At 42.7% G+C, this 19,590-nt stretch overlaps 1 protein-coding gene across 1 annotated transcript; it reads right to left on the bottom strand.

Moving 5' to 3' along the window:
- Positions 1 to 7,409: 7,409 nt before the first annotated feature.
- Positions 7,410 to 12,116, bottom strand: LOC132883112 (aquaporin-1-like). Its single transcript, XM_060916323.1, has 4 exons — positions 11,751 to 12,116; positions 10,556 to 10,717; positions 10,377 to 10,457; positions 7,410 to 7,598 (listed from the first exon to the last, which is right to left on the bottom strand). Exons 1-4 carry the CDS (start codon positions 12,114 to 12,116, stop codon positions 7,410 to 7,412), a joined length of 798 nt encoding a protein of 265 aa, XP_060772306.1.
- Positions 12,117 to 19,590: the final 7,474 nt, after the last annotated feature.

Here is a 19,590-nt window from a genome sequence, read left to right as displayed (position 1 = left end):
TGTTCTACAGGGTCACAGGCAAGCTGGAGCCTATCCCAGCTGACTACGGGCGAAAGGCGGGGTACACCCTGGACAAGTCGCCAGGTCATCACAGGGCTGACACATAGACACAGACAACCATTCACACTCACATTCACACCTACGGTCAATTTAGAGTCGCCAGTTAACCTAACCTGCATGTCTTTGGACTGTGGGGGAAACCGGAGCACCCGGAGGAAACCCACGCGGACACGGGGAGAACATGCAAACTCCACACAGAAAGGCCCTCGCCGGCCCCGGGGCTCGAACCCAGGACCTTCTTGCTGTGAGGCGACAGCGCTAACCACTACACCACCGTGCCGCCCTTGCATAAGTATTTAAGGCATATTTGCATAGTGCATTTCTACATGCGTATTTTGCACAGAAGCACTGCATTTTTGAATTTTAACTGTAATTTTTTCTATTTATATTTTCAAAGGTTTTCCACCTAAAGAGAATTAAAGACAAAGCTAAAGGAAAAGTGCTAAGCTAAAGAGAGAACTAAAGACTTAAAGCACTAAAGACCTGTTAACTGTTTCTACCATCTATCTGCCACTGCAACTTTTTATGGCTGTGCCTTGAACTTTAATAAAAAGGAAAAAAGAGAGGAAATGGAAACAGTTGTCTTGTTGAATCCTTTGAGTGAAGTCCAGTTACCCTAAACCTCCACCAGATGCCACAATCCTTTATTCAAGTTGGGGAAATTGCACAGAAATAACCAAACAAAACTGACACAACTTGACAATGCATCAAAGACAAAGCTCACATGAGGCAAAACTCAGGCCCTGTCCACACAGCAATGGATTCAGGTGAATCTGATAAAATCATTTTGGCCTGGCATCCACATGGCACCGGCGTTTTGGGTGCCCTAAAATGAAATCTTTTGAGAACGGGTTCCAGAGTGGAAAAATCTGGCAACTGTGCCATTGCGAAGTCGTCTGGATGAGTAGAACGGATTTGTTTATGATGACATCACAACCACATGACTGAGTGCTTCACACCAGGTAGAAGTGTAACGAACTCGATGCGAGTTGTCAACAAATCCTATAACTTGATTCATGAAACGCGCTTACAAAATATTCACTGTGAATATTTGTGTAATGGTGCAAAGTGAGAGAATAGCCCTTAGGGCAGAGTCTTTAGTCCAAACACTGCGGAAGCAGTATAACCAAAACCGCGCACCGCCCGTGCACTTTCCAAAAACAAACAATCCCGCCAGCAAAAATAGGGGGGAAAAAAAAAAGCGATCTCACCTCTTCAGATGTTGGTTTAAGTCCAACAATACATTCCTCAAAAAGGGCGTAGAAGAACAAAGTAATCCATCAACGTGTAGCATTCAATTTATTCCGGACCATTAAAGAATTCTGGAGGATATCAGAATGTTGGCGTACCGGCTTCCATCTACCCCCATTCATTCCTCTTTCCGTGTCTCCATTCAAAAGACGAGCATGTGATTTTAAAGGGACTACTGTATATCCATAGGATAGGGAGTGTGTGTGAGAGAGAGAGAGACAGTGACAGGGTGAGTGACGGGGTAGAACCTTATAGAATTCCTAGGCTCATGCTCGCCCTGAATTTCTCTTAAAGTGAAGGCAGAAGAACATTCAGCGCCTGGCCAGGCTTTCTATGTATTAATTTGCATAGACATTTTAATATGAAATATAAGTGTCTTAGACAATAGATACCATTTTATGCTACTGATTAATAATCAAAACTTTGTGGCTGATGCTACAGAAGAAGGGGTTTATGCGCATGCGTCCTACTTCTATTGTTCTGGTGTCTCCGATGGGACCGTCTTACAGCGCACGTAGAGGTGTGGCATGTGTATTGCATCATTTTCAGCAAGCGTTGCCATATGTACCTGATATTTTACTGATCCGTTGCCCATGTGGACGCAATTTTTTTTTTTTTTTTACCGGCTTAAAAAAAAAAAAAAAGTCATGTGGATGTAGCCTCAGAAGATGCAAAAGGAAGTATGCTAGCAGACAAGGCTGCAAAATTAGCTACCAAGGAAGGGGCTAACAAAGCAGACAATCAAACCTGAAGATTCTACAAGCACATACTCTGACAGAGTTACAAGATAATTGTAGCCAAGAGGAAAATAGACCTGGATGGAAAATGGCCACTCGTATTGCAAAAAAAAAAAAGTCAAAGACCTGTATTTTGTTTTCAAAATACAGGTAATAGGCCACAAGTGGGTCACAGTTATTATTCTTACTGTTTGGGTAATGGTATTAATGTGTTTAAAATTCTTACAGAGGGACACATAGATACCTTTACATTAAGTGCATCTAAAGCCACAATCGTGTGGGGCAAGACCAACCAGCCTATAATGGTACTCCGTTTGTGGTAGACGTGGTTATCATGTGCCATTCCAATAAGGAAATGGAGAAAACTGGAATTCATTCAACAGTCCGTGAATGGGGTGGAAAAATTATCCAGTGTCTTATCACCTCTGGTAGGAAAAGTAATGTGCTCGTTATTTTGGGAGGAACTTCTTCATATTGACTTTGTTAAAGTCTCTCAACACAGTAAATACTGCTTCTAGGTATGTGCTCTCTAGTCTGTTAATAATGCCATACAGTTTGTCCAGAGCCAAAGATTTTTCAGCTTGGGGGGGGGGGTATCAACAGGTGAGAGGAGCATGGAGCTGAACTCACTAGGGAGGGAAGAGGGTCTAAATTTAACGGGCTGCAGCTCCACTGCCAGAGAGCAGTGCTTTGCTCAGATGCAAACACCCATGGCCCATGAAGCGTTAACCATAAAGTGTGTGCACACTTAACTTGCCAGAGTCCTTCATTCTATCTTGCTGGTAAACAACGGAACCCTCTGGCATGCAGGGCTCTAGTTACATCACTGTAAATGCCAAAACACAGCAGCTTTTGATGTCCCTCTTGTATTTAATCCATGTGTGCAGCTAATCCATGTCATGAGCGGCACAGAACTCCGGCATGCTTTCTTCTGTTTTTCCTGTGGCAACATGGAAATAAACAAAAGAGCCAAGTGCGGTATCCATGATATCAAAAGTCAGTTTAAAGTCTGAACTGTCTGACGCTTGCAACTCTAGAAGAGTTTGTCGGTCATACAGAATGTATGATAATGCTGTATGTGGAAAAAAGAGCCAGTAATAAAAAGTAAATAAATGCTAATTTGCTGAGATGACTTGGCGCGCTTGTTGGTGTGGCCATCTTACAGCGCAACCAGATATAGAAACCCCCAGGGGCTCAACCATTGAATGGCATGTTGAAAGGAAAAAAAAGGACTCCAAGGGGGGAAAAAAAAAGTGCAGCTGAACAGTGAGCAGATGGAAGCATTCAAGAACCTCAAACAAGCTTTGTGCCAAGCACCAGTTCTCAGAATCCCTGACACCAATCAATCCTTCATTCTGTATGTTAATGAACATGATGGGTACATAACAGCAGTCCTGACCCAAGAACATGGAGGAACAAGCAGACAAGTCTCATATTACTCAGCAAGAATGGATGAAGTGTCACAGGAATGGAGCCCATATCTGAGAACGATTCAAGTCACATGTCTGGCCATGGAGTCTGCTTTGACCATCGTGCAAGACAAGAAGCCTTTATTTGTCACATGTACACTCAAGCACAGAGTTAAGCACAGTGAAATGTCTCCTCTACATTTAACCTATCTAAAAACAGTGAAAAACACAGAGCAGCAGGTGGCTATACTACAGCACCTGGGGAGTAGGTGGGGGTTAGGTGCCTTGTTCAACAGCACTTCAGCCAAACCTTCAGACCATGGCTGCCCAGGGCACCCAGAGGAAACCCATGCAGACATGGGAAGAACATGCAAACTCCACACAGAAAGGCCACTGGGCTTGAACCCAGAATCTTCTTGCTGTGAGGCAACAGTGCTAACCACTACACCACCATGCCACCCACACAATCAACATCATGAGTCACGTCACAAATTGCTGCAGCATGATGGACACAATGGACAGCCATTCTAGAACTGCCCAATGTCATCATTGGGGGGGGGGGGGGAAGGAAAAAAAAAGCATCCCCTGTGAACCTAGCAACACTCTTACCAGAGCTACAAGTCAGTGAAGACCACTCGTCCTGAGTGTGGCACAGGCATGAAGCTCTGAGCACATGTCTACGGTGCTAGAAGTGTACTTCCATGAGACTTTGTTTATAGATTTTGCCATGTGTGTTTGTTTATTTCAGGTCTCTGCCCGTGTTTCCTCATTGGTTATGCTCATCCAATGTCTTTACCCATCTCACCTGTTGCCTGTTACTCCTCTGATTAGTTTGTATTTTTAAGACCCATTTTCCTTTGCTCTATGTGAAGCATTGTTGTCTTTAATTTGATGTTAGTTTGTCCCCCCCCAGTGTTTATTGTAGGTGCTTGTTTCATGCCTAGCCTTGATTCCTTGTGTTTAATCCTTGTTTCATACCTAACTTTAGTTTCCTCATGAATTCTAAGTTATGCTTGTTGACGTAGAGGTGTTTTTCGATGTGTAATAAACCCCATTTTACTGCACTTGAATCTTGCCTCAACCAACTCTTTTTGACAGAATGCTTTGCCTCTAATATGGATGCAGCAGGTGAATAGGGACAGTGCAACATCAGGGTCACCATGCTTAAGCCGAGTTCAATATGGTTTGTTCATCATACATTGATGGATATCCTAGCACCCTATGATGGTATAGACTACACCAAAAATGTGTTCCTCTTTTACGGTGACCTGGTGGAGCCTAAGCCCACAGAAAATCTCAGAGGCATACATGATCAATTGGCTTATTGGACCAGGATGCTATTGGGCCGAGTACCTGATTCTGTTCAAAAAACCCTGTCTCAAGGACTCTTTCATTAGCAATATGCTGAAACAACTTTTTGAAACTGGAGGGAGGGGAAAAACCTCAGAATTTTTTGGGAGGGAGCTTCTGCTTTTGTTGACTTTCCAGTAGCTAGGGCAGAACTTCTTCCAGAGGCAGACAGGACAGCCTGAATGCCAAGTCAGGTCAATTTATTTGGGTGGTGCAATGGTTAGCATGGTCACCTTACAGCAAGAAGGTTCTGGGTTCAAGCCCAGCGTCCGCCAGGGGCCTTTCTGTTTGGAGTTTGCATGTTCTCCCCATGCATGTGTGGGTTCCTCCAGGTGCTCTGGTTTCCCCCATAGTTCAAAAGATATGCGGTTAGGTTAACATAAAGGTAGCCTTAACCTGAAGTGCCCTCGAGCAAGTCACCTAACCACCAACCACTTGTCAGGTGCTGTAGCTTGGCTGCCGACTGGTGGGGGTGTGCATGCCTGTGGGTGTTCACTGCTTCAGATGAGTTAAATGCATAGAGGAATTTCACTGTGCTCGAGTGCAAGTTCTTATTTGTCTAGCACTTTTAACAATAGACAATGTTACAAAGCAGCTTTCCAGAGAAAAATATTTTGAACCTATGAACTAATTTTATCCCTAAAAACATCTCAATGCCAGAGCTCCTTCCAGAGAGACATTGACAGGGCAGCCTCCAATCCACAGCCCCACCCAGTAGCCAAAAGGGAGTCTCTTGCTTCAGAACTCCCTCCAAAGGCTGATTAGGTGGCCTGTTCTCCTGTACTCACGCTTCCACTTGACTTCAAAGATAAGTCTCTCCACTTCCTGAATGTGAGGATATATCTCATGACTTTGGTAAGGAATTCATCGCTACACATCCAGGCTTCAGGAAGATGGTCATCACACCACCTCTAGGCTTCAGGACAGAGGTTATTGCGCCACCTCCGAGCTTTTAATGCTAGGTATGACTAAACTGCAACCAGTGGTTAGGCTCAGGTCCAGGAGGACTTGAGTATTGGGGAAAGTGGAGTTATTCCTTAAATCACCATTGCTCCCAGGTCTGCTCTGAGATGAATTGGTCGCACCTGCCTGGGTTCCAGGTACATCACCAGTGAGGTGCTAGCAGCAGGGCTCTTTTTGGTGCAACATAGCAGATGAACCCAACCAGGTCAATGACACCACCAGATGGCATGCATCTTAAATGACCTGCACCTCAGATGCCACTCAAATGGCCAATGGATGGAATCACCTGGCAAGTCAGTTGTCACTGCAGGACAACTTCCACAACCCTCAGCTCTATGGCACTTTTGTGCACCACTTGGCATCAGGTCTGGAGGTCCAGAAAGACAACACAATGGCAGCACCTCATTATTTGCCTTACCGTGCAAGGTGCTTCATTAGGAGAGGAGAATAGTATGCAAGAGCTCACGAGGCCAGACATTGTGGTGGTTTGACCAGGCCATTTATGCCACTGCTACAGATGGCTCTGTTGCAGCCCATCTGCATATCATAATGAAGCAGTCACCATCACTAGTGATGGACAATCAACAACAATGACCTCCTGGCTTCAGTGAGGGCATCATTGCTACACCTCTGGGCTTTGAAGAGGATGCCATTGCCCTGCCAGCTAAACTGCACAGGAATGACATGCCCATATTCCTGAATCCAAGTCTCTGTCTCAGTTAATATCTGAATTTGTGTCCTTGTATTTAGCCCTGCCCAAACCCAAGTCCCTGCAAATGCTTATGGAATGCATATACTTTCAGCCATATAAATGTATGGTAAGCACCAGGTAACTGTTCTGGCATCTGTTTCTTAAACAGATGAGCACTAAAAACACATGTTAACTGACTTTATTCCAGGCCTAGTAAACATTAAAAATTTGCATATGTTCCTGTTCACTTGTATTTCATACACATCTCAATTATTGGACAAGTAACCATCATTTGTATGAACAATCCATCACTTTAAAATGCTGCTGCTACAAGGATTTGGTGGTTAGCCTTATGACTTTCCAGAAAAGATGGTTCAGTACACCATACATTGAAAGGGGGGGGGGGGGGATCCTTAGCATATCAAAGGATCTCTAATCATGGCTGCCACTTACATGTGGCTTAGATCCCTGAGAGAAACTAAGGTGCCCCCCCCCCCAAAAAAAACCATGACAATCCTATTGTAACACAGCAGGTCTCTCCCACCTACTGCGAACCTGATTGGAAGAGGACTTTATACTAAACTGGAGCATTCAGGTATCTCTGAGCCTTTCAATTTAGCTAATGATCATTTGATTTCAATTGCTTATGGAACCATGACTGCTCAATATATTTGAAGCTAGCCTCAGACAAACTGCCATGTAGCTCACAGGTGAAACAAGGACTGCAGACATGCTTCTTCAAAAATTCAGAATGAGTTTAGATCATACCCATTTGTAAAAGTTACATATTCAAATGTTGGAAAAAAGTTGACTTGACTGAAGTTAACCATTAGGTTAGAGGGTATTTAACCTCAGTGTCCAAAGGAGGGTTATGAATGTACACCATCTTTTGATAAAGAATACCTGGAGTGAAGTTACAGGTTTATTTTCCAGTGTAATAAATATCCATTATGATTTTTCTGACTGAGCTACAGGAGCACCATCCTCAAGCAGGGGTTCAGCCTCTGTATTCAAAGGCTCAGTACCATAACACAAAACCTTGAAGCGGCCAACGAAGTCAGACCCTCTAGGAAACAGGACAAAGTCATAGAGGAGTGCAGCTACACCACCACCACACAGTGGTCCTGCCCAGAACACCTGGTGGGATGGGAGACAGACAACAGATGGGAGAAGAGACACAGGTTTGGTTTTGTACATGTTCTCATTCTGTCTTAATCTTTGGCATCAGTAGGCATACAAGACACCCATCAAACTTGAAACCTTTTGTTGAAAAAGGTTTGAGAAAGCATTAAGCCTTTATTTGATGTTACACCATAGCACTGTTGAGATCTAGATTGTGACTGGTCAGAAAGCATTGATTTTTCTACAAGGCAGCTGACAGTAACACTGCAAGTCATAGCATTATATTAAAGGCACTCCTTGATACAATAGAAATGTAACATCTCAGAAGAACCTGAGAGAAACCACCACGGGCTCCTTAAAGGATACACACAGAACCTTTATTTTTAAGTAAAGGTGAGTGGATAGTATCACCATCCTTGACTCTTGTAGGCTGCATAAATGGAAATTAAAAAAAATATATACATTTGCATTAAAAATTGACCGCAAAGTTGGCATTCAAGCTGCCAGCCAGCCCCCAGTGCATGACGTCACAGCAGTAATCAGTTTTAAGGCTGAAGCCTTTGACAGCTATAGACCAAAGTACTATAACTTATGGTGAAAGTAAGAAATACTGTTACCAACTTGCTCAACTAAGACTGATTTGACTCCATTGTGGGTTGGTTCATTAAAACAGGATAGGTGTTATAACTTGTGTACACTTTCACTGAAAATGTAAAAGGCTAATTAAATCAGTTCATCTGACTTAAATCACATTCTGAAGCAAATTAAATAATCTTATTCTGGTAACTTAAACACAATACAAGTTACATGTATTATCTAAATGCAGGTAAACAAGTGTGTTTTATCCAAATGAGTCAGAGCTTATCTGTGTGTTCTCACTTCTTGAAGGTGATTGTTTTTGAACCAATCTGACTTTCAGTTGGTTCATTCAGTTCTCCATTCACTTCTTCCATGTAAGGGCAAGATAGCAGCAATATCCAGTAGAGAAAATAAATGGCTGCTACACCCACTCTCTCCATACTGTGTACTCTGCCATTACTGCTCAGATCAGGCAATTACTAAACCCAGGACCGAACAGGTGGTCACAAGTTTTAGCAACAACCACAGGGAGGTCACTGCCCAAGCAGTACATCCCGTTTCGGGTTTTACCAACAACCCTTGGCTCACACTCTGGGAGAACTAGTGCAACTGAAGGCACTTAAAAGTGCTTTCCTTTTATTGTTGGTACTACACCCTCTTTCAATATGGGCTTATAGCAAACGCTCAACAGATCAGAGGTCTCATACAAGTCTTCAGTAAGATGTGCAGAGACCAGACCACTTTGTAGCTGCCCAATGTGCCTGTGAACTTCTTGCAAAACATCCAAATCTTTGCAGTTTGAACATTCTTGGGCCATGAATGCAACGCAAGTCCACCTTCTGTCATGTTGCTGCACCAACCAGCAACACATCTACATGGCATGGTGACAAGTTAGCTCAAAATTGAGGACCGGAGTTGCAGTCAGCTCTGCATTTTAGTATAGCGGAAATGGCAAGGAGACCGATAGACTTCTTGTCATGACATTACAGAAGTCATGATCATTCACTCAGACCGCTACCTATATTTAAAAAAAAAAAAAAACTTTAATCATAAAAATTACTATTAGATTTATTGCGATGCTTAAAACTATTCCTGTGCCATTCTTGAGGTCTCAAGGCATTTATAAACAAAAGGGAGGCCATGGTTCTGCACAAGGCTGCTGACAGCTTTGGCTGGGCCCCGAGACAAAATGCTCTGAATGGGGCACCCCATACTGTAACAGAATAAGCAGTTACTGTTATTTTGTATCCTTTAACCAAACACCATTAAATGTATTCCATTATGCCACAAGCCTGCATGTGACAGCCCCCGCAATGCCTTCCTAAACTTGTGGATAGTCTACTATAATCACACGATTGGGGTGCTCTTGAAGGAGCAGCGATGGATGGGTGATTTTGGGCAGGGCTGGGGGCAAACATAGTATACTGTGCATGCGTACTGTCCAGTGTGAAAAGCAGAGAAGAACACACCGCTCGAGAAACGGTGGGATATTGTTGCAGGCTAATGTGAACATTCTTAGCTTCAATCAGATATATGAAAATGTTAAGCCGTTGTGGTTATGAAGTGATTCAATGCCCTGTGCATTTGATATGGTGTTCAGTATGACTTGCTCTCCCCTCATTTGTAACATGAATTGTGTGCCTTGGTTGGGGTTACTTTACAGGGCTGGAAAAAGTTGGCTGTGTCTTACCTGGCTCAGCTGCCCCACTGCCTTTGCTAGTACCTGCTGCATCATCCGAATCTTTAAAATATTTATGCAGTGAGCCCCTGAGTCTCTTGGTTTCTTCCTCTCTTTTCTGTGCTCCTGACTTGTGCATGTTGGCAAATGGCACGCACGCTGATTGTCAAAGCACTATGATTGAACGATGTTTTCCCCTTAATCAAAGAGTCAGACCAAACCATTTTTGCATTAGGGGTGGTAGGGGGTTCTTGATGCCTTTTTCAAAGACAATAAAGGCAAAAGATCTAGAAGTCATTTATTGAATGCAAATATAGCACATTTCTCCCCCAAATCAACACATTTTGAAATGAAATAATCGCAACTTCAGTTCCGGGCCCTCCCCATTCCTGGGCCCGGGACAACATACCCGTTTGTCCCCCCCCCCCATCGGCGGGCCTGGTTCTGCATACGCTTTAAAAGGGAACCATTAAGCATGTGTTAAAACTGTAGCTCACAATCTTAGCTGTAGGTTTTGTACTAGCAAGGTTGCTCACCCAGTGGTGTTCAAACTCCACAGAGACCAGAGCTGGGCCAAAAGATCGAGCAGGGTTGATGCCACATCCAGTGTAACTGATCTGTGGTGACAGAAAATCACATTCAAGTCAAGCAATAATTGTTTGGCCATTAACTGGGATGCTTCAAAGATTAGCATCTTGAGAGCCAACACACTTACCCCTACAAGGTGAGCCAGAACCACAGAGAGCCCACATACAAATGGAGCAGAACCTACAATCTTGTCCTGCCTTTTATCCATTGTTGCTAGGACACACAGCACCAGCTGGAGTGTGAGGAGAAACTCAATTCCAAAGCCTTGTCCTGGGCTGACACCTTTCAGCTGCAGAACAAGTGAAGCCAATATTGTCAACATTTTAAATCCTGGGCTTCTGCTAAATCACAAGACATCTTTCCCACACAGTGGGCTGGATATTTCATGCTAGGTGTCCAATTAACCTTCAAGTGCTGTTCAGCAATTACAAGGAAAGAATCTGCATTTTAAAAATGCAAATCTAAAAAGCAAGCCATTTCGGTGATTTGTTACATTTGGAAAGGGACCACCACAGAGGTAAAAGGCATAACAGAACAGGGGGACCTTCACAGTTAAGATGAAGCAAGATGTGATTAGGGGATGGTTGAACAGTAGAGTTAACCCCTGCTAACACACCAAGTTTGTCCATTTTGACTCTACAGGTCTGTAAAACTTGGGTAGTTTGAACAAAAGCTAGCTAAGGGTTAGCTTATTACTCCAGGAGTGTGGGAAGTTATTGGGGGGGGGGGCCTGGAGGGGGCACTAAAGATAGTGCTCAGAAATCAAACCAAGTGTAGAGTAGTAATGTAAAGGTAACCCCCTTTTTTTTGGGGGGGGGGAAAGAGATGATACCTTAAAAAAAACCCTCAAATTACCACCAGGTTCAGAGACTGGTTGAAAATTAACTTGAAGGGTAAACAAAGATTAGGTTCCAATTGACCACTAAAGTGCCATGATTTTATAGACAACCTAAGGAGTTAACATTTCCACCACCACACCAAAGCTATCAGCTTTTCATTGTTACAACCACTGTCCTGTTCATCTCCTTTCAGCTGAAGGCCTTCCACCATTCAAGACATTAAAGTTTAGACCTAGGGAATAGGTCTATGAAGGGTCAGTCATCCAGGTCATCAAACCATAGGTTTGAAAGGAAGCAACTGGACTTATTCTTGAGTTATTTTCACCACTCATCCAAAAGAGTTCAGTTCTGAAGAAGCCCTTTGGATAGGAGATAAAACAGCTTCAAGAATTTCAAGCAAGTCCAGTTACCTCCTTTAGCACCTACAGTTTACACCTAGTGAAGCTTGTCAAAATTCATTTCTGTATAATCAAGGTTACTCACCTTATTCAGCCCAAGTGAATCTACCATTAATGGTCTCACTCCCAGAACAAAGTCACTAGCAATCACAGCCCCAGTCACTTGAGCTACGATGTACCACAATGCTCTGCACATGCCAATCTGACAACTAACCAACATAGCAAGTGTGACAGCTGGGTTCAGGTGGGCTCCACTTATGTGGCCTAAACTCTGAGCCAAGATAACAATTGCTAGTCCAAATGTTAATGCTACCTTTACTTCTTGGTCTGGGTAACTACTGTTCCCATTTCCAATTGCTGCAGAAACACCACAAAAGACAAGCATGGTTGTCCCTACTAGTTCAGCAAGGGTAGCCCTCCAAAAACCCCAAGTCTGCAGCTCTTTCTTCATTATACACTGACCCAACAACTAATCCAAATCAATTCTTCTACACTAGCTAAGTTACTATAGTACCAGCAACTTCTGTTATTTAAACTATTTCCTGTGACTGCTTTGCTCATTCTTAATTGGTCTCTCAATGTGATTGGCTCAACAACGTCAGTCTCTCAATTTTTTGTCTCAATTAATCAGGGCTTCCTGCAAATTAATTTTGCTCAGAACCACCAAGTGGCTTTAAGTGACTTTTTTTGGTACTCAAAATAAATAACGTGCATTACTTGTATATTTGGAGGTATGGATAAAGCCACATGAATATAAATAAAAAATACTTTATTTAATAATTTGTTTAAACATTTATTACAGGTTAAACAAGTATCTAATGCAATAATAGGAGCAGCAATTTTTTAAAACAGGGTCAAACTCACCAGATCGAGCTGATTTGTTTGAATCTAACTTAAACTTGCCTAAGACTTCTGAAAGCATAACAGATTGCAGGGATAAACCATTAGCGTTGGATGATGAAGTAGGTGTGAAAGAAATGTTCTTATTAGTGACAGCTGCATCACAAATGTGAGAAATCTTTGCAAAGAGGTTATTGAAATGCACGGCTGTGCATTGTTTATCAATAACATCACCACCAAATTTCATAGAGGTGGGGCAATGGGAAATGGCGAGTTTGTTTTCAATTTGCTTGACTTTTCAGAACTTCTTGATGTCAATCACAGGCTAAACTTTCTTTTTTTAATCTAACTAATTTAAGCTTTCTTGATCCTCTGTGGGGTTTTGTTTCTACATTGTCTGAAGGTCAGCCAGGCAGAAGACTGCGAAGATGTAGCTCTCTGCCATAAGGCATTTTTATTTGGATCAAAACAACCAAGTTGTGAGTAAACCAGGGACTGTAACGGTTCTTGGTTCAGAATTATTTTTTATTTGGATGTGTTCATCAACGAGCAAGCTACAGCAGTCCTTGAAATAAGACAAGGCATCATGCCCAGAGGGACTCAGGTTGATTCTTTCCCATGTCACATGAGCAGCATCGTGTAAGAAGGCCTGATCCTCAAAGATTTTCAGTGACTGCTTGGTCACAATTGTTGGTGGATGTTTAACAGGGAGGCATGAGCAAACAAGTAATGGCACAGTGGTCACTCAAGTCCTGACTGAAACCAGATTGACAGTTTGAAGGAGTATTAGTGAGAATAATATCGATCAGTGTATGAAGAATCATTAAGGGATTCTTAAATTTTCATTATTTCAATTCCATCCAAATGTTAGTAATACAAACACACAGTTCTCACAACATACTGTGTTACTGTAGTACAATTATATGACAGATTCTGAATTATATATCTTATGGTTAAGGTTGTTGATACTTTAGAGTCAGGGCCCTCTTCAAGCTATGATGCTGCCAGAGAGGAGGCCAGAGATATTCAAATAGAAGAGGCCAAGGATGACAATGCAAGTAGTTACAGCAGCACAGCTGAGGAGGAGGAAGCAGTGAAGAGCAAGGAACAAACTGAGGCTGAGATGAGGGATATTTCAGACACTGAGTCACATACACTGGTTTCAGAACCAGATGATCTGCTGTCAGTTGACCCAGGCTTGTGGCCCACATGGTAGCATGCAGGCAGCATGTGTAACCGGGGGTGAACTTCTGTGTTGTGGTGGTGTTGTTCTAAATGATGACCCAAAACGAGTGCTGCACTGAAGCTTTATTTTCTGTACATAAGCAAATCAAAACGAAAACATTGGTCCTGCATGCATCTACTCCTCTAACTCCTCTATCCATAGGGATATCAAAACAGGAAAGAGTGCATGCTTTTAAAGAAATAATAAAACATGGCACACCTGGGCCCTGTACTACGAACGGAGGTTAACCTACCCAGAAGTAACCCAGGGTTCCCCCGCTAAACCGGGGTTGACAAAACCTGGTTATCTTGTTTGGGGTTAAACGGTACTACGACGCCAGTTATGAAGTTGATTTGTTGAACCTGTGTTAACCTAATCAGGGTTAATGCGCGTTCACGTTAAAGGGGAGGTTATCAGTGCAAATCACCACTGTTCACAATGGCACGGTTGCCGTACTTCACGGAGGAAGAATGCACTGTCATAATGCAAAGCTACGAGGAGTTCAAAACAACATTAAGAGCAAAATCTAACACAGCGGCTGCCAATAAGGAGCGGCAAGCATGTTGGCAACGAATTGCCGATCGGGTAAATGCGCAAGTACATTCTCCCTTCTACATGTTCCAGAACAGAAGTATAGGATGAGAGAAAGCTTCATGATCAATCACAAGTCACAGAAAATGGTCCTTCGATGTGGCCCCAGTCATATATAGCTTGTTTAATGTCCGAAAAATCCTGAATAAAATTTGGTATGGTAAATTCATGGAGTAGCCTACTTAAGCTGATATGCACAGAGTCACATGAATTAGGATGACTGACTGTTCAGTCCCTTTGACTAAGCTGGTGTATGTCCTGTGAACATTTCAGAGGCAACAGCAGTGTGGGTTAATCGGGAAGTTACGCTGCACGTGATCAAGTTACTCTCGAAGTTACCCTGGTAAGCCAGAAAACCCGCTTCATAGTACAGGGCCCTGTACATAAGCAAATCAAAACAAAAACATTGATCCTCCATGCATTTACTCCTCCAACTCCTAAAACAGCCAAAAACCAGACAAGCATAGTGTCACAGCTAGTTAAGCTAATCTTGCTTATCTAAACATAGCTGGAATCCACTGTGGGGTTAGCCCCCACATGTGGCAAGACAGAAAAACATAAACAGTACTCTTAGAAAAGTCATCTCACAAAAATAACCCAAAAATAAATGTACATAAAATAGATACAGATAAAATGAGTGCAATTAAACTCATAGATGACACTTTTGAATATTAATATTTTATCAGATTGATTATCAACTAATATCACCCAACCTACCTCTATCCATAGGGATATCAAAACAGGAAAGAGGAAGGGGGGGTGGAGACAGGTAAGGCAAGGGGGGGGGGGGGGGGACAGGAGGCGCTATCAGGACCCTGAAAGCAGTGTACCAAGTAAAAGAAAACTATAATACAGACTAGATTTATTGTGCAATTATACATAAAAACATAGGTGATTATTCTAACCCGTTACACTCATCCCCTCAGAATTGCACAAAAATCTGCAAACATCCATTCTGTATATGGGCCATTAGAAACTGTCCAGCTTTAAAAGCTGCCTTCCTTATAAGGCTAAAAGAAAACCAAGGTTGATCAAGTCTTAGAATTCTCTACAGGAAAACAGGGATGCCGTATACACCCCATAGACTAAGGCCTACTGCCTACAGAGATAGAAAGTTACCAAAGAAAATAAGGCACGCTCAAAGGAACCCACTATATTATATAACCCATTTCAAAAACTGGGTCAATAAACAGCAATGAAAAACACTCTCTTTCAAACATAGATGATATGTCTCTCAGGGGCATCATTGTTAAGAACAGACTGAAGCTGAACCATAGATTCTATCAACCTACACACTGGCCTAATAACTCGACCAAACCTAGAAGTGTGAGGTGCGTGTGGTGTGTGTGAAGTGTGTGGAATAGGAGCTTGTGGCTGTGTAGGTATATTGGATGAAGTGTGACTGGAAGCATCAGTCAGACCATGCTCAAGAGGGGACTCAGAGGGAGGGTCAGCCAAGCCAGGATCTTCAGTCACATCTTCTGTCAGCTCTGTAGCAACGTCTGAGTGCTGTGAGACCCATGATGAGGTACGGGCTCCTACAACTGCATCCAGGGAAGAGATAGCGTCATCCAAGGGGAAAACGGACACCACATCACTGAGAACTGCATGCACAGGGTGAGACTCATTCTGGACAGACTCCGCATCCACCTCATCATCATCTGTTGAGCTTCCATCCAACTTTTCACTCAGTTGGAGAAAGCTGACCCCCAACAGCAGATTTCGGTGTACTACTTTCTCATTTCCATGGCTGTCACGAATCCTGTAAACATGGGGCGCTGGCTTGGCAGCAACGACTGTGTAAGATGGCATCTCCCCCACCTGTCTGCTAGTTTACGTTTACCATGGCAGGCCTTGTTCGCCACTAGCACTCGGTCTCCTACTGACAATGGCTGACCTTTGATCTTCTTGTTGTACTGATCTGACTGGTGTTTCTGCTCCGACTCTGTGTGTTTCTGAGCGACAGACATGGCAGACTTGAGATCTTTCAACAGAGAGTCCACAAAGGCGTCATAGTCACTTACTGTGTCGTCCAACAAAACACTGCGGAACATCAAGTCCACTGGGAGCCTTGGGACATGGCCAAACATAAGATAAAAAGGAGCAAAGCCAGTGGTCTCATGGGCTGTGCAGTTGTAAACGAACGTCATTGTCTGGACCATCTGAGGCCACTTGTGTTTCTGTCTAGGTGGCAAAGAGCGGAGTATGCTACCCAGAGTCCTGTTAAATCTCTCGGTCCCACCATTCCCCAAAGGATAAGGGGTGGTGTGAGACTTGGAGACACCAGCAAGTCGAAGAAGTTCTGTAATCAGCTCAATCTCAAAACTAGTTCCCTGGTCAGAATGGATGTGCTCAGGGAATCCATAGACACAAAAAAACTTGTCCCACAGCGTCCTAGCTACTTTTCTTGCTGTCTGGTCCCGACAGGGAAACGCTTGGGCTAGCTTTGTGAAATGGTCCGTGATTACAAGAACATCAACAGACTTGTTGTTGTGATCCTCTCCAGACCAAAATTCAATGAAGACTAATTCCAGTGGAGCAGTGGTTTTTATGCTCTCCAGTGGGGCTCGGGCAGCTGGCTCAGGTGTCTTACTCAGTACACACCTGCCGCACTTCTTTTTTTAATTTATATTTTTATTGCATGACAGGCATATTAAAGTACAGTATCAGTCATATCATTTTCTCTTTCCCCCCTCCTCTTCCTCCCCTTCCCCCCAGTCTTACATACACTATTACATTTATACTGTAAACAAACATCAGAGCAAAAATAAACATCATACATCCGAAAAACAGTCCTTCTTTCTTAATATAATGAGTGAGTCAGTGTTACCATGGAACAACAACCCTGTAGGTAGCTTCTTACAGAATGTTCACAATAAGGTGAGTGCTACAATTGTCCTGTAGTGTCTTTAGTTTAGCTATGTAAGCAGTCATGGGGCCCCATACAGACTCAATTTTTTCTGATGATCCTCTCATGTTATACTTAATTTTCTCCAAATGTATGAATAGCATTAGGTCCTTGAGCCACAGAGATGTGTTGGGGGCATATGGAGATTTCCAGCCCAAAAATATTCTCCTGCGTGCTAATAATGATGCAAAGGCAATACTATCAGTAATGTTCCTCCTAGTAGTTCTTTGATGGTTTGGTTATATTCCAAAAATGGCAGTTTCTGCACACTGTGTTAACACCATATCCAAGGCCTCTGCAAGGTGTTTGAATATATTTGTCCAGTAGTTTCGGGCATGACTAGAACATATGTGTCATGTTTGCTGGTGACATATGGCATCTATTACAGGTATCCATGACCTTAGGATATATTTTAGATGCTTTGGAGTTTGTATAATAAATACGATGGACAATCTTGAATTGTATTAGACTGAGCCTGGCACAGGATGTACTGCCATTCACCCGAGCGATTGCACCATCCCACACATCTCCATCAATACCTTGACCAAGTTTCTCTTCCCAGCCTTGTTTAATTATATCAAGAGAGGATTCTGTGAAAGAGGAGATCAGAGTGTAAATTTTTGATACCAGGCCTTTTCGGTTTGTGGGAATGTCCAGAATTAAGTCAACTATTGAGTTGGGGGGGGGGGGGGTATCGGGGAAGGAAGGATTATTTATTTTGACCCAGTTATGGACCTGGAAGTATCGGAATAGATGTGATTTTGGAAGACTAAATTTTTCACATAGTTGGTTGAAGCTACAAAAGACGTTGTTAATATATAGGTCTTTTAATCTGACAATTCCTGACCTCTGCCATATCGAAAAGGCTATGTCAATGTAGGGAGGAAGGAATTGGTGGTTATTACGGATGGGGCTATGATTAGATAACCCTTGGAATCCATAAGCACGTCTAAATTGGGACCATATTCTTAAGGTGGAAACTACGATTGGGTTTTTTGAAAATTGGGTAGGTCGGATGGGCAGTTGGGATGTAAATAACACCAGCAGAGAAGTAGATGGACAGGATTCAGCTTCAAGTTCACCCCAGCTTAGTGTTGGTTCTTTAAACCATAGAACCATTTTGTGAATATTAGCTGCCCAGTAATAGTTTTGGATGTTAGGGAGTGCCAATCCACCTTCAGATCTATGTCTCTGTAAAAACTCTCTCTTGATCCTGGGAGTCCTACCTTGCCATAGAAAGGAGGAGATTAGTTTGTTAATCGTACAAAAAAAGGATTTGGGTAAGAAAACCGGCAGACATTGGAAAAGGTATGAAAAGTGGGGAAGCACGTTTGTTTTTATGCAATTTACCCTCCCAGCAATAGTAAGGTGCAAATTGTTCCACCTTTCCAGGTCCAATTTAAACTTTTCAACTAAAGATGGGAAGTTGTTTTTGTAAAGATCTGTCAGTTGTCGACAGATATTCACACCTAAATATTTAAAGTTGTTCCTCGACAGCTTAAAGGGCAGATTCCATTTAGTGATCTGAAGGGTTGAGTTGTTCACAGGGAAGCACTCGCTCTTAGAAAAGTTTAGCTTATAACCTGAGAAGGTTTCAAATCTGTTTAACAGTTCAACTGTCTGTGGAATGGATATAGGGTCTGAAAAACAATAATAAATCGTCCGCATATAGCAAGAGTATGTGTTCTGAACCGTGTCTGATAATTCCTCATCTGAAACTGGCAGTTTTGAGTGCGATAGATAGAGGTTTGATTGCTATTGCAAATAATAACAGGCTTAAGGGGCACTCCTGATGGGTACCTTTACCTAGTGTGAAATATTGGGAGATCATCCTGTTGTTCACTGAGGCCTTTGGCGAAGAATATAATAGCGTTATCCAGGACACAAATTTGGGACCAATGGCAAACATCTTAAGTACCTCAAATAAATACCCCCACTCTACCCTATCGAATGCCTTCTCTGCATCCAAGGAGACCACCACCTCCAGTGTCTCATCAAGTGCAGGAGAGAAAATAATATTGAGAAGATGACGAATGTTGGAGAAGGAATGTTGGTCTTTCATAAACCCCATTTGGTCTGGTGATATAATGTTTGGCATGATCGCTTCAAGTTGTGTGACTAATGTTTTGGCGAGGATCTTATAGTCTACATTTAAAAGAGAAATGGGATGATAGGAACTAGAATAGAAGAATAGAATAGAATGCCTTTATTGTCACTATACACATGTACAATGAGATTAAAGCATCTCCAATAACAGTGCAAAACAGTGTGTAGAGAGAGAGAGGAAGAGAGAGAAGAAAAAAAAAGGGGGGGGGGTAAGGTGCACAGTCCTGAGGTGCATGTGTTGTGTTACACATTATG

Source organism: Neoarius graeffei, chromosome 1 (genome assembly GCF_027579695.1).
Source record: "Neoarius graeffei isolate fNeoGra1 chromosome 1, fNeoGra1.pri, whole genome shotgun sequence".
Classification (NCBI taxonomy): domain Eukaryota; kingdom Metazoa; phylum Chordata; class Actinopteri; order Siluriformes; family Ariidae; genus Neoarius; species Neoarius graeffei.
The sequence above is the reverse complement of the archived record's forward strand: the minus strand, read 5'-3'. Positions and strand labels throughout refer to the sequence as shown.